The 15,049-nt window shown below is 42.3% G+C and overlaps 1 protein-coding gene across 5 annotated transcripts; it reads right to left on the reverse strand.

Moving 5' to 3' along the window:
* Positions 1–10: 10 nt before the first annotated feature.
* LOC123758733 (tyrosine-protein kinase Src42A) lies at positions 11–11,888 on the reverse strand. Of its 5 annotated transcripts, none has more exons than XM_045743354.2 (12): positions 11,744–11,888; positions 10,049–10,239; positions 9,728–9,902; positions 8,324–8,340; positions 7,611–7,869; positions 7,335–7,453; positions 6,854–7,020; positions 5,078–5,354; positions 4,578–4,751; positions 2,297–2,475; positions 1,963–2,119; positions 11–1,086 (listed from the first exon to the last, which is right to left on the reverse strand). In XM_045743354.2, the coding sequence occupies exons 2-12, from the start codon at positions 10,086–10,088 to the stop codon at positions 902–904; spliced, it is 1,749 nt and encodes a 582-aa protein (XP_045599310.2). In that variant the 5' UTR covers positions 10,089–10,239; positions 11,744–11,888; the 3' UTR covers positions 11–901. The 5 variants fall into 5 exon arrangements, with proteins under 5 accessions (XP_045599310.2, XP_045599306.2, XP_045599308.2 ...); XM_045743350.2 differs by having other exon boundaries at positions 9,728–9,938; XM_045743352.2 differs by having other exon boundaries at positions 9,728–9,938; positions 10,049–10,185; positions 11,744–11,869.
* Between the last annotated feature and the right edge of the window lie 3,161 nt (positions 11,889–15,049).

Genomic DNA, 15,049 nt, shown 5'->3' on the forward strand with positions numbered 1-15,049 from the left:
TATACAAATGTTATTTTTAATTTGAATTTATATATATATTTATCACATTTTTAGTGTGTAATGAACCTAATGACTAATTACAATTATTCCTAGAAATAAAATATGTTTTGAAAAGACTAATTTAAATAGTATGCAATAAAAGGTTAAAACAAAACAACGTTGATGAGACGCTTATTATCTACAAGGTATTGAAATTATCAGGAGAAAGCGCTAGCCCCGTAGGACTATAGCACTTTGGAAGGGATCAGGATAAGGATTTAGGAAAGAACGGAGGAAAGGAATGGTGGCCAAACACTTGGAGGGTTGGGGATTGAACGCCGACTTGCAAGAAATGAGACCACCGCTCTACCGTCCAGCCCAAGTGGTTGGGTTTATTATCTACAAATAAAAGCTTATTGTTGATCTTTGTTTTTGCTGACATAAAATACCAATATAATAAATGCACCAATATTGAGTTCAAGACAAAATAAAATGTTTGTCAATGATGCTTAAAACAGTAAATGTATGCATGTGTATGTTATGATTACTCCTGTAATCATAATTACAGGAGTAGTATACATACCAATGTAACACTCTCTCTCTCTCTAATCTCGTTGTGTTTACATTCTCAATTGCTTTATTTAGTTAATCTGTTGAGGACACTAATATCTTAAAGGAGGATTAATTTCCTTTTTACGGACTGCTATAATGTCTTTCACCTGCTGTATGAGTGATCAGCTGCCACCTGTTTCATGTCAAAACCACTATTGGAAATTTATCATCAGCAATAAAGCCAGTTTCAAAGTTTCACATTTCAATAGTTAAAAAAATTATACATGTAATACACTTAGAAAACGGGAATTTCTAGCTAGTTTGCCATTAATGGCAATGTTACAAATCTCTTGTTACTTTGCCGGCAAGATCAAGTCAATTTTTTTTTAGAAAGTTTCTCCATTTCTTTCTTCAATTCGGCAAAGTTCAAGCGAAGTTCAGGCTTATCCAACCAGCACTTAAACATGATTTCGTAGAGCGCCTGGGGACAGGACGGAGGCTTGGGCAGGCGGTAGCCCTTGTTGATCATGGTCACTGTGGTCTTGTTGTCCATCTCTGGGGTTGAAGGAGGAGGAATGGGGTTAGTGGCTGCCTGACACTGGGGCTAAAAACTGACGGATAGATGCGTTAATGGTTTTGTATACACACTGGAATGTGTTTCACCTCAAGGAGTGTATTTTCAGATTTGATGGCAGACGAAATGAAGCTTTCACATAAAAAATCTATGTAAACAAAATGTCTACACAGCCAGGTAAATTCCTATCAGCGGCGCTGACCTACGAGGACGAGTTAATCATTAATCAGTACAAGAATGTAACAACTCTTGTATATATCTCAAAACAAAAAAAAAAAAAAAATAGTCTGCCTGACCTGAACAAAGGACTCAGAATCATATATTTTGTAAGGCATAAGAGACCTCTGTGTTCGGCTAGGTATAAGAATATAAATTTTTAAAGAATATTGGGGTGCAATTTCTGAGCCTATTACATGACGGTACCCTTTCACCCACCCTCCACAGGAAGGGCATGGGGTTTTGGAGACACATGGGGTCCGCTCTGGACATAGGTTCCAGGGGGCCCAGATTCACGAAAGCACTTACGCAAGTACTTACGAACCTGTACATTTTTTCTCAGTCTTTGGCGGCTTTGTTTACAGTTATTAAACAGTTAATGAGCTCCGAAGCACCAGGGGGCTGTTTATAACAATAACAACAGCTGAATGGGAAGTTTTCATGCTTGTAAACTGTTTAATAAATGTAACCAAAGCCGTCAAAGATTGAGGAAAGATGTACACGTTCGTAAGTGCTAGCGTAAGTGTTTTCGTGAATCTGGCCCCAGGCTCGATATGGAAACAAGGATGGACACGCTCTCCAGGCCAGACAAGGACTCCAAGATGGACATGGGGGTCCCAGATGGGCCAAGATAAACTTACCCTCGTAGGGCATCTGTCCGTGAGTGACAATCTCGAAGAGAAGGATGCCGTAAGACCAAACGTCTGATTTGGAGGTGAAGTGACCGTGACTGATGGCTTCCGGGGCCGTCCACTTGTATGGGATCTTTCTCTGAGAGTTGTGTTGATAGATGTCATCCTGAGGGGAGAGAGAACACCCTCATTAGCAATGACTTTCTCTTGGTTTTGTCACTTCTTCAAAATCACAGCAAAGATTTTTCAGATTTTTAATTTGCTTATTTTAATAATTATATTGAAGGAGGATGAGTTGTAGAAGGTTATGAATATTAATTTCTCTCTCTCTCTCTCTCCTTACCTTAATTACCCTAGCTAGTCCAAAATCAGCGATCTTCACATTAATGCCGTCACCAACGAGGACGTTGCGTGCGGCCAGGTCTCTGTGTATAAACTTCTCAGCCTCGAGGTAGGCCATACCGGAGGCCACCTGTACACCCATCATGATGAGCTCTCTGGAGGGGTGCGGCCGCCTCTCCTCTGTTCGGGGGACACTACGTTAATTGTGGGTTAAGGGCATGCGGATGGCATCCATGTATGGGAAGTGTGGTATTATGTCGGTGTTAAATATATCAGCAGAAAATACAACAATAAATTCAATTGAAGCGAAATTGGATTAATTTAGATTCAGAAAAGTCCAAGTGATCATTGGTTTGGAAATAGGTGTTACGATTCACTAGTCCAGCTTAAGTCACCTCACCATATGAGTGTTTTTTCTGCCTGTACAGTCTTTTAGACTGGCACATATTATTTCTTTCTTGAGCAAGCAAGTAGGTAGTGCAAGATGAATACTTTTTATGCCCAGGTGTTTTTGGATCTAGGCCTTTTATGGAATCTTCTATAATGAGACAAGTGCTGGTGAGAGATACAAGGATGACGTCACCGGTAGCCAATGAAAAAAGTGATGGGCAGTGACGTGGGTGACGGCGGGGCCGCCATTGGCTACAACTCCACTCAACTGTCAGGCGCTGAGAGGAGAGGCCGCGTTTCGACGTACGTTGACTTTTGCAGCTGTAATTTTACCTGCACCGGCCAGGAAGAGGCCTCACACCGCGACGAGAAAACAGAGGAAGGAGAGATGTGAGGGCAGAGGTATCCACCTCCACACACCCCAGGACGGCGTGCGAGGAGGGCCAAGGGAGCCAGTGCTGACCGCCGCCGCTGGTAAGCTTGAGAAACCAAAGAGATTCTGTCCATTGAGGGAGTTTGTAAGGTAAGCCAGTGAGAGGCATACCTCTCTGCCTGTGACTAACGCCAACACATCAAGTCAGGAGAGCTGTCTGCAGGGAGAGCCAAGTGTTACATGGGCCATGGGAGGGAGTGTCCCAACATCCAGCACACGACCACCACAAGCCCCATGATATGCAGGTCTGGGTTTTCTTTTCTGTCCCTACTGTTGACGTTTCCCTATATTAACTGCCTCAGTGCTTTTGAGCAAGGTTAGCAAGGTATACATTGGTCCCAAGTGGTAAATACTGACCTTATTGAGTGACTTGTGTGTTGAGGTACAGGTCATAGGTGTACAAGACTGGAGTGTCAGTACCAAAGAGGAGGAGCAGCGTGCACCACCGCTGACCTCGCGCTAGTGACGCGCGCCTCTGGTCGCCGCGGCTAGATATAAGCTCGGTTGAGAGTTGCCGGACGCCACCAGGGAGGATATATGGGGAGTATCCTTAAACCACATTAATATATATATATTTTTTCTGTTCATGTTTCTTGTTGTAGGGAAGGGGAAAGGAATTATCAGAGGAATGCGCTAAGTCATTACGACTGTATAGCACTTGGAAGGGGTCAGAATAAGGATTTGGGGGTGAGACTGGGGAAAGGAATGGTGCCCAACTACGTGGACCGTCGGGGATTGAACGCCGACCTGCATGAAGCCAGACCGTCGCTCTACCGTCCAACCCCAGTGGTTGTAGGGAGCATTATTTAGTTTCCGGATGATGATAGGATTGAGAAATTTTTGGTGTTTTGTTGTGGTATAACAAAGCATCTGAGTGGCATCCAGCTAAAGCCATCGTGACTGTTGGGCAAAGTGCGAGAAGGTTGGTCTGATACACCGCCACACTGCAACCTGTCCGCCTAAGGTTTCCCAACGTCAAGAAACAGTCGTACTAAAGTGCCTTTGTCCTAACCCACCAGAGGACCCAAAACAGAAAACGAGACAGTATGTAAATTATGAAAGCCATTTTCTAGTACAACAAATTTTGGTCTTAGGTAAGAGTATACGTCAAAATGCGACGTTCTATTATGAGGACGGGTTGCACAGTGAGAGGTCGAGAGAGCCTAGTGGCGTGTTTATAAAGGTTATCATTGATAAAGTTATCATCCAGGTTGTTGTGCTCGAGATACATTCTGATATATTGTTATCTTGTGAACTCTTACAGTGTGTAATTTTATACAGTTTAAGAATATCAAGGTAAACTATAAAGTTAAAATGGGGTCAAGCAATGGTACACACATGACCTTACTTGGGTATAAATAGAAGCAGTCTCTCGCTTGGGCTAAAATATTCTTTGCAGTTTCCTTAATTGTTGTAATGGATGCACATGTGACCTTATACTCTCATGAGGATCACCTACGTTTTCTGTTGCGAAGGTGCTGGAGGAGGGCGCCGTTCTTGACGAGCTCTGCTACAATGAGGAGTGGTTGATCTCTGGGCGTGGTACACAGGCCGTACAGCTTCACAAGCTTGGGGTGACGCAGCTTCTGCATCACCTCCGCCTCTCTCACGAACTCCTCCAACTCCATGCAATCTGTAACAGTCGTATTATCTAATATATATATATATATATATATATATATATATATATATATATATATATATATATGTATATATATATATATATATATATATATATAATATATATATATATATATATATATATATATATATATATATAATCTCTTTGTTTTAAACTAGACTAGGGTTCATAAGGCTGTTAACTGACGTACCTAGTTAAATTGCAAGCAAGTGCTGTTATCCTACCATAGCTCATCTGCAGCCTACCCCTAGAAACTCATTTATTTCTCTCTCTCTCTCACTCCCTCCCTCCCTTCTCCCCTCCCTCCCTCTCATTACCTGACTTCATCGTCTTAACAGCAACATCCGTCTCGTTGTTCCAGCGACCCAAGAACACGTCACCGAACTGGCCACTCCCCAACTTCTTATGCATCTGGATGGTGGTGCGGTCTATCTCCCATTCGTTCTGCACACTCTTCCCTTCCTCCGCCACGTCCTTCGTCGTACTATCAGGTAGGGAAGTACCCTTTGTTTTGGTGCCCTCCGTTACGGTGACCGTTGGTTTGGTCTGGAGCGTTATGTTCCCCGGGGTTACAGGGCCTTCCGGTCCACCTCGCTGTATAGATACATTATTACAAACATTAATTATGTGTTCCATCTTCTCGTCATTGTTAACAACAGTGTGCACATTGGCTATAAACGCATATAGATAGTTCTTAAATACTGCCCCTCCATATTTCAAATCTGGGTTTTGAGGGCTTCTATAAAACACCAAGGCCCATGGGGGTTTCTAGTCTGAACTCGAATTCATAAGCTTTAAGCACCTTACATAGATCCCCGCCCCCCCCCCCCCCCCATTGGGCCGGCGGCAAACCTCTATAGCTTCTAGCTCAAGGCTCTGATCATGCCTAATTTGGTCAAATTCCTTTCAACAGTGTCTGAATGCATATGAGACATACACTCGGAGCATTAAAGCTTACAATGCATCATAAGCGACAATACCATATGTATTAGGTATTCCTGAAAGTATTTTTAAATTATCTACAATAATATATGTTTTATGATATACTATATTGGAAATCTAGAGAGGTTGTGGAATACTTGAAAGGTAGATTTGAGAGAATGATTGATGAATGAGACTTGAATATTGCAACCCTTTCTCCAGTTTAGACAGTACTTTTTGTAACTATGTGCACCATCGCACATATATTGACGTAATATATATATACCATATAATATATTTCGCGCCCGAAAATTAACATGTTGTCCCATTTTCTGTTTTGGGTCCTGTGGTAGGTTAGGATAAGGGCACTCTAGTACGACAGTTTCTCAACGTTGGGAAACCTTAGGAGGACGGGCTGGTTCATGTGTACTCTGTGGAGGCATCTGTATCGACCTGTCCTGAACTAGCAAGCCAAAATACTTATTTTAGTTAGCCTTAATGAACTGTGGGTGATATTCACGGTCCTCGGCAGTTCCTTCCCGTTTTCTCTACTCCCATGTTCTAGGTATCAGCCCAACCCGTCCTCCTTATAGCACGTTGCATTTTGATGTTGGGAAACATTAGGAGGACGGGCTGGCTGATGAGCCCGTTCTTGCCAGCGTTCCCGACGTCAAGGAACTGTCGTACTAAAGTGCCTTATCCTATCCTACAAGAGGACCCACGAACAGAAAATGGGAAATTATGTAAATTACGCGGGCCGCTACCATGTTCTTGCACGGCAGTTTTTGGTCTTAGGTAAAGTGTACGACAAAATGCGACGTACTGCTAGACGGACGGGTTGCGCGAACAATGTAAGTGAAATGTGTTAGCCTATTGCAGACTAGTCACTGGAAAATTCCACTAACGTAACGAGAGATTATATGGGCCTTGTAGTACAGTGGTCTACGCCCTTAACTCACAACGGATGATCCAGTGTTCAATCGCACAGGCGGGACAGAAGTGGTTGGGCAACTTATCCGTTCACCTGGTGCTTCTCTTCACCTAGCAGTGAAATAGATACCCGCGAGTTAGGCAACAGACACGGGTTGCATCTTGAGGAGGGTGAGTAGTTAACATAAGATGGGGAGACCTGTGGAGAAGCTCCGTGTCCCCGCCAGGAACTATACCGGCACCTTGCATGGGTGAGTGAGGCGGAGACAGAGGCCGGTGTTCTCCTGGTAGTACTCCACCAGCTCCTTGAGGGAGCCGAAGGACTTGTCGGTGGATATGAAGTAGATCCTCTTCCCCATCGACGCCTCCTCCCGCACCCTGTAGTGCTTCACCAAGCCCGAAAATAACACTGAAAATAAATTAGAACAAATAATATTAAAGAATTAATAATATAACAAGCTGGGATTTTATTTGTTTAAATGGGGGAGTTTGGTCAATGGAAGGACAAGTGTCTCGCGTCTTCCCTCCATGCTACGGTTTCCTGGAGGTGGTCAATTACTTCATTATCTCGGGAATTTATCTGAGAGAGGGGGGGGGGGGTAACTCTTCTCAGTACCATCCACTTGAGAAGTGTTTCCATCCAATAATTAGCTCACCTGAGAGGGATATTAAACCTTATAATTATCGCCTGTGAGGAAGAGTATGACCTCATAACTGCCTCACCTGAGAGGGAGAACCCGACGTCGCTTTCAGAGTTGCGGATCAAGAAGGCGCCGCTGGCGTTGAGAGGCTTCAGCAGTAGCGCCTGAGTCTCCTCCCGTGAGAGTTTCCCGAAGTACCACCTGTGAGAGACCTCTGGTTACAGTCAGTGGGATAACTATCTCAGATACTGGGAAGCCCTCCCTACATCAAGAGACCCTTAGACACACCGGGAAGCCCTCCCTACACCAAGAGACCCTTAGACACAGGAAGTAAACACGAACATAATCTGACACTCACGGTTGATCGCTGTAATCCTCTACTTTAACGATGTAGTTGGTGGGAACGTATCCTTCTGTGGCGGTTCTGCCTCTCGTCACCTTGACGTATGACCAGTGGCTGTCCGGCTGGTGCAGGAGCTCCAGCACCTCGCTCCTCCGGACAGTGATGCCATCGGTGTCAATCGCCTCGAAGTCGTAGAGAACGATGTACTTATCAGGTTTAGCGACGGGTGTGATGGCGGGTAGTGGCTGGGCGTACGTTTCCCCTCCTGGCGAGGCTGTGGACGCAGAGTAAGAGGCTGGTGTCAGAGATTGACTCCTCTTAGAGTTATTGGAGCTTATGGAAATGAGAAGTTTTTGACATTAAAGAAGATATTCAAGAAAACGTAGGGCTTAGAGCTTATCAAATGAATCACATTTATCAGTGGCTATTTTTACTTTGAACTATGGGTTTATAATACAATACAGTTATAACGAGCATATTCTCTGTTTAGGACAAAGGTTCACTTACCTGTTTAAAAATACACTATTATTGGGACCTTAATATGTGTTCAAACCATCACAATATGAGTATTTAATGATTGAGTTTATTGGGCAATTATCATAGATAATTTTTTTATTAAAATGTATACATAAAGATTCTTTATTTTCTTATTTAATTCATTATACATATCACACTAAACCGAATGTATATTTGTACTTCTGTAATAATACGTAATAAACTGCACTAACCTGAATTTTCTGCAAGACTGAAATGGGAAAAAAGTTATATTAGATATTTAGAAAAAACATAATTACTCTGTGTGTGTGTACTCGCCTAGTTGTGCTTGTGGGGGTTGAGCTTTGGCTCTTTGGTCCCACCTCTTTACTGTCAATTAACTGTTGGACATATTTTTGAGTCTATTGGGCTCTATCATATCTACATTTGAAACTGTGTATGGAGTCAGCCTCCACCACATCACAGCCTAATGCATTCCATTTGTTAACTACTCTGACACTGAAAAAATTCTGTCTAATGCCTCTGTGGCTCATTTGGGTACTTAGTTTCCACATGTGTCCCCTTGTTCGTGTTCCACCCGTGCAAAATAGTTTGTCTTTGTCCACCCTGTCAATTCCTGTAAATTGGCACTACGTCTGTCGTCTTCCTGCAGCTGGGCAATTAATGTGTTTATTTATTATATTTGTGCTTGCAGAATCGAGCTATTAGCTCTTGCACCCTGCCTTTTTAACTGATCTATTTTTCCTTATTAGATCTACTACATTTATTTCTAACACACACACACTAATACCCAGAAAGCAGCCCACAGCATCGGTCTAACTCCCAGGTATCTATTTACTGGTAGATGAACAGAAGCATCAGGTGAAAGAAACTCTGCCCATTTGTTTCTACCTCTGTCGAGGATCGAATCCGGGCCCTTAGGACTACAACCCTTGGACGCTGTCTACTTAGCCGAGAGGCTCCGTGTGTGTGTGTGTGTGTACTCACCTAGTTAAACTTCCAGGATCAAGCATTTGCTTGTTTTCTTACAAGGTTGCGAGCAGCCGCGTCCAACAGCCTGGTTGACCAGTCTAGCAACAAGGAGGCCTGGGCGATGACCGGGCCGCGAGGACGCTAAGCCCCGAAACCAACACAAGGTAACCACAAGGTAAGATATGGTAATGGATTTGCTCTGAGGACGGGCTCATAGCTCAGTCCCCTTAGCTCAGGAACGAGACTTGTTGCTTATTTTTGGACCTATTCTATTTTTTTTTTGTACTTCTTTAGGTAGGGGTTCCATGCTGGGGCAGCATATCATGCAACGGAGACGCTAAGCCCCGAAATCATCTCAAGATAACCTCAAGAAGATGGCATACCCAACAGGTCTTCCGCGCACCCATCCCACACACAGCTCCCAGGTACCCTGCACACACCTCTCCCTTCCATCCTTCCCACACACACAATTTTCCTTTGCCACCCTTCCAACACACATACACAATTCCCTCCTTCCCTTCCCACACACAATTTCCCCCTTCCTCCCATCCCACACTCACAGCTCCCCCTCTCATTCCCTTCCTACATATACTCGCCCTTTCCCACCTTCGTACGCACCTCCTACCCCACACCCACACCCACAAAACTCACATCACCCAACATACTATTTCTTGATAAAGTTGGAAGGGACGTAGCCGGTGGTTCCGGTGCGGGTGTTGGCGGCCATCCACCAGCCGTCGCCCTCCTCCGCCAGGATCTCCAGCACGTCCCCCTCGTTGATGGAGAGGTCGCCCTCCCTCGTCGCCTTGTACGAGTACAGCGCCTCGTACACCTCTGGCGCTGGAGGCACGGGCGACAGTATATCACTACTTGTAACTAGTAGTGATAGCATTGTTATTATTAGCAGTAGTAGTAATATTTATACATGCTGCAACACGGTATTGATAATTCATCCACATCAAAATGTGTTCAGAGATATGTCTTACCTCCTTTGCTCTTCCTTATATTCTTGATTTTCTTGAGCATGTTGGCGATGGGGTTGATTGACGGGTGTAGGAGCGTGAGTGTGTAGTACAGGAGTACACACGCCCCCTCTCAGTTACCCCCTCACAACCACCTTCATCTGACATAAGCACCATCCATCCTCAACTTTCAGCATCAGTAACCTAGCAACCGGCTTTTGATATAAAAATAATATGTTTTTGTATATTGATATAAATTGTTTATAAACGGGAATTATTTAACAATGATTTTATCCGAGACGTAATTAGTAAACAAAACAGCTCGGAGGCGCTTCACAGATGGTTGGTGGTGATAGCAAAACAAAACATTTTCATATTTATACAAAATAGTCAAATTTTAATTAAATAACATGTCAAGAAACAAACAATGAATGAGAACACAATTTGCATATTTATAAATAATAGTAAAACATATCAGCAATTAGATTAATAGATTGAACATAATTGATTATGGTTGAACAGAACACAAATTGTTGATGGTGATGTAATGAAACAACATTTCTTTGCAGAACAATAACAACAACAGACTTTCTTTGCAGAAAGAAGATACTTTTCTTATTTAAAAGGTCAGATATAACACAGACAAGGAGCTACGGCTTCAAGCTCAACAAGGCACAATGCAGGACTGAAAACAAAAGATGTGTTTTTCACCCTTATGAGTATAAACCCATGGAACCTCCCGTCGAAGCCGTAAAAGCCAAGACATTACATCAGTTTAAAATACAGATAGAAAAAGATAGAAAAAAAGTCCTCAGAAACAATGGTGACGGGGAGGGGAGGAGACCTTTGACAAGCCGGCGGCTTTCTGTCCCCATCGAGGCCACTAGAGATGGTGGCCGTCAAGTAAATACAGATGAATTCTCCCAGCTAGACAGAGAGCAAACAACTTCACTATCACCTGGGCTAAAGTCAACACACCAGGTGGCCACAAAACATGCTATACAACGAAGAACCTGGTGAGAAAGAGAGCTAAGGGTAACAACAGAATATAGCACAGGTCCAATGGCAGACTGAGTCAGGTGAGCGCTGGAGGCAGGTGAGCGCTGGAGGCAGGTGAGCGCTGGGGGGGGGGCGGACATTATCTCCCGCCTCGAGGCTAGACACGACCTGACCATGTCTACCAGTAATCAATGCTAGTATCCTCACTCCAATACGTCTACAATCTCACTGAGTTTTGTTTAACTTGTTTTGTTTTGTTGGCTAACCAAAACCATTGAGACTTGTAAGTGGTCTGGTCCCCACGTGCAAAAACACTCAAGAATTTTCCATTAAGTTTGTTTGACAAGATTATCGTGATTAATATCGTCTACTTGAAACAAGCTGACTAGGATCTAGCCAGGAAATATTTCAATTAACTCTGCAAGACGATCCAGAGGTCACCTGGGCTGACCTTGGGAGGAGGCTTCCCTGGGTGTAAACTCTCGAGATGGGAGGGGATGATGGCTGTTACATTTTGAACAGAGGAATACTCAGTTGTGTATACTGGACAGAGGAATGTTCAGTGATAGATATTGATCAGAGGGATACTCAGTGATGTATACCTAACATAGGGACACTCAATTGTGTATACCAAACATATGGACTCCCAGTTGTGTATACCTAATATAGGGACACTCAGTAGTGTAACTGATGTATACCAGTGGTATGCTGTATACTCACACAGCAGAGGTAGCGTGAGAATGTGAGCTGTTCTGCTGCACCTTCCAGGCTCCAGGACACAACGCAACTCTCTCACTTACAGCAGTTGCTGCCCCGCACTGTGGCATGAACGCACACTCAAGATCACCACCTTATCTTATCTTGTGATAGTGGAGGTATCAGTGCCCTTATTACGACCAGAGATAGCAACTACAGGTTAGCGTTCACTGCAGCCGCGATATATCATGTCTATTGATGCTAAATAGTGAGTTTTTTTTCTTAGTTTAGTTTATTTGATCGTAAATGGGGGTTTTCTCCTTGTTTGTTGTTTACCAAATATTATTACCAAATATTGTTTACCAAATATATATATATATATATATATATATATATATATATATATATATATATATATATATATATATATATATATATATATATATATATATATATATATATATATATATATATATATATATATATATATATATTAGGATAACTATGTGAAGAACCTGGTGGCAAAAAGCTTGTTGAAGAGACAAGTGGCTTTTTTATATTCCTTGTATTATACTGGTTTCTAAATTTACGGTGTTTTCATCTTCCAATAACTAATATATTACAGAAGGTGAGTTCAATTAGAGGGACGAGAGAGACCTCTGGTGGACACGAGCCATAACACACACCAACGGGGTGTTCGTAGCAAATTATTTGCTAATGGCATCTTTACGTTCGATTTCATAATTATTTCCAGAGATGCAATAATTTTCCATCAATCCCACGTCGTTTGAGCCTACACAACCAAATTGTTTGTTATTAGGTTTAATTATTTTTCCAAAGTGGCTGTATAGTCTCCACAAGATTTTTTGTCAAAGATCTTATCAATAACTGTTAGCAAGGTTTTTAGTCTATAGTTCACTGCTGTTGTATTACTTCTCTTTTTGTGATGATCTACTGCCGTAGCTTTTTCCAGATACAAGGATAAGTTTGCTGATCATTCTCTCCGCACGATGTCTCTGTTCACCAAATAGTAAATAGGTACTTCAGAATTAGTCAAGTGTGGTGGGTTACATTTAGGGGAATGATCAGTCGTTGGCTAGGAGGACTAATACCTGTCTCTTACCAACAGCACCTGAGAAAATGATCACGACTCTAGTAGCTGTACAGATGTTTGACCATCTGCTCCCACATCCTTTTGGACTACTATATAAGATGCGATGAAGATCAACGACATGCCTGAGCACCGCTTAACACCTCGGCCAACCTAAGGCAAGAAACTCTGTTCTTCTTTATGCCCGACTCAACCTAAAAGTTGAGTCGACTCGTCGCCCCTAAATCACCAACAACAACAAATGAAGGGGACACATGGGGTCGTTGAGAACAGGTATATGGGTCGGATAATGACATACAAAATATGGAATACCAGATGCACAAATGAATCACGGCGACTGCTAGGGACAACGCATTCACAAATCACCTAATTGTATTTGAGCGGATAGCTTTCTGGTAAATGGCGTCTCTTAAATCATTTCACACGGTTTCATCTTGGCCTATAACTCAAATACGGTACAACTAAACTTCAGTCTTCCTTGTAAATCAACATCTTCAAAGTTCCTAAAATTGATTCCCTTTATTTTCCAGTGCTCTTGTTTTTGTTCGCATTTTCAGTATTCCGTATTTTCTTTACTTCATTTTCAAACGCTTCCAACCGATCCCACTGCAATTCAATTCAATTCAATTTATGCCGCTGCGAGATTAAAAATTTCATTAGAGATTTAATAAGTTTAACAGCTGAATGAAGTGCCAATCACTTCAAAATAATATTGAAGTGATTTGCTGACTTTATTAAACCTCTCGAGTATGACAGCTCAGTATTCTGCTAGCAAAAGTTTAAAAATCTGATAGCTGTATGAGTATAGTGTTCGCTTCATAACGTGTGTCAGCCTCAGATTTTTATCTTTTGAGATTAACTTCATAGATTCTTGTGAATACTTGTAGCCAATAATATGCCAATTGCAGCAGATCTTCTGGCAGAGACCCGTGACTGCAGCTTCTAAAGCCCATTCCTTAATCCGAGCCTGTTTGTACAAGCTTGCTGTCCACAACAACGGAGATTAAACCATAAGGTGAATCATACAATTCTGCTACCACATTATATTTTCTTTAGTTCCCCCATTCCAACCGACGCCTTTTCAAAGAAAATCAAACGATTGAACCGGTGAATTAGCTTACTAAAGAAAACCAATAAGCAATAGATAACTACCTTATTCTGGCGGCAGTGTCAATGATTTTTAAGTTATAAGGTGAATTATAAGTGAACCTAAAGTATTAAAACTAGTTTACTATATTTATTAAAGCTAGTTTTCTTTACTGAGGAATATATTGGCTGAGGTGTCCACATGGTTGTGTCTATGAGGTTGTTTTCCTGTGCTTGTATCCAAAGGAGTTATGTCCATGGGGCTGTTTTGTCCATGTGGTTGAGTCCATGTTGTCATACCCATACTGCTTCCACGCATCTTGGAGATGGGCCTATCACATCACGGTGCTTCATTAAATAACCGAGAAGCATTTATGGAGATCGTGGCTCCTCAGGTATATTCACATAAATGATAAAGAATCCTTACTTGGTCATCCATCTTCCCACTGGATATAATATTAACCTAATTGACCAAGCAACGCGAACATTGTCCATAATGCAATAAACATTACCCATAATTCAATGCAGATGGATGTAAGTAAAATTATATTGAATTTTGGTTAAACGAAAGTGGGGAAAAAAGATTGTTTATGCAATACAAATTACAGTGGACAACTTTCTTTGAAAGTAATAGAAATATAATCATAGAAAACATTATATAGAGATGTGTGCCAAGAGTAACTATTATATTATTTAATATTCTGAATGGAATGGTAATGATGGGAGGTGAACAATATTTTACAGCTTTTTTCGCCTGGACAATTGGGGATCCTCCCTAATCTCCGTTTCACCCTAGAAATGAGTGAAACAGCATTGAACTTTTTGGACACACAAGTTTATCTCGACAAACACATTATGGTTCAAACAACAATCTTTTTACAAATTAACGAATAAGCATTCATAATACGTCCAATACTCATCAATCCACCCACTACCATTAAAATGATCCTTGTCATTCTCCCTGCGAATCCGACTGAAACGTATAGTCAGCGATGGGGCCTGACGGCTGAGTGGACAGCGCCCGGCATTCCTAGTCCTAAGGGTCCGGGTTCGATTCCCGGCGGAGGCGGAAATAAATGGGCAGAGTGGGGAGACACCAGGGGTGGGGGGGACCTTAAGCGTCTCGGGGAGTT

Source organism: Procambarus clarkii, chromosome 31 (genome assembly GCF_040958095.1).
Source record: "Procambarus clarkii isolate CNS0578487 chromosome 31, FALCON_Pclarkii_2.0, whole genome shotgun sequence".
Taxonomy (NCBI): Eukaryota; Metazoa; Arthropoda; class Malacostraca; order Decapoda; family Cambaridae; genus Procambarus; species Procambarus clarkii.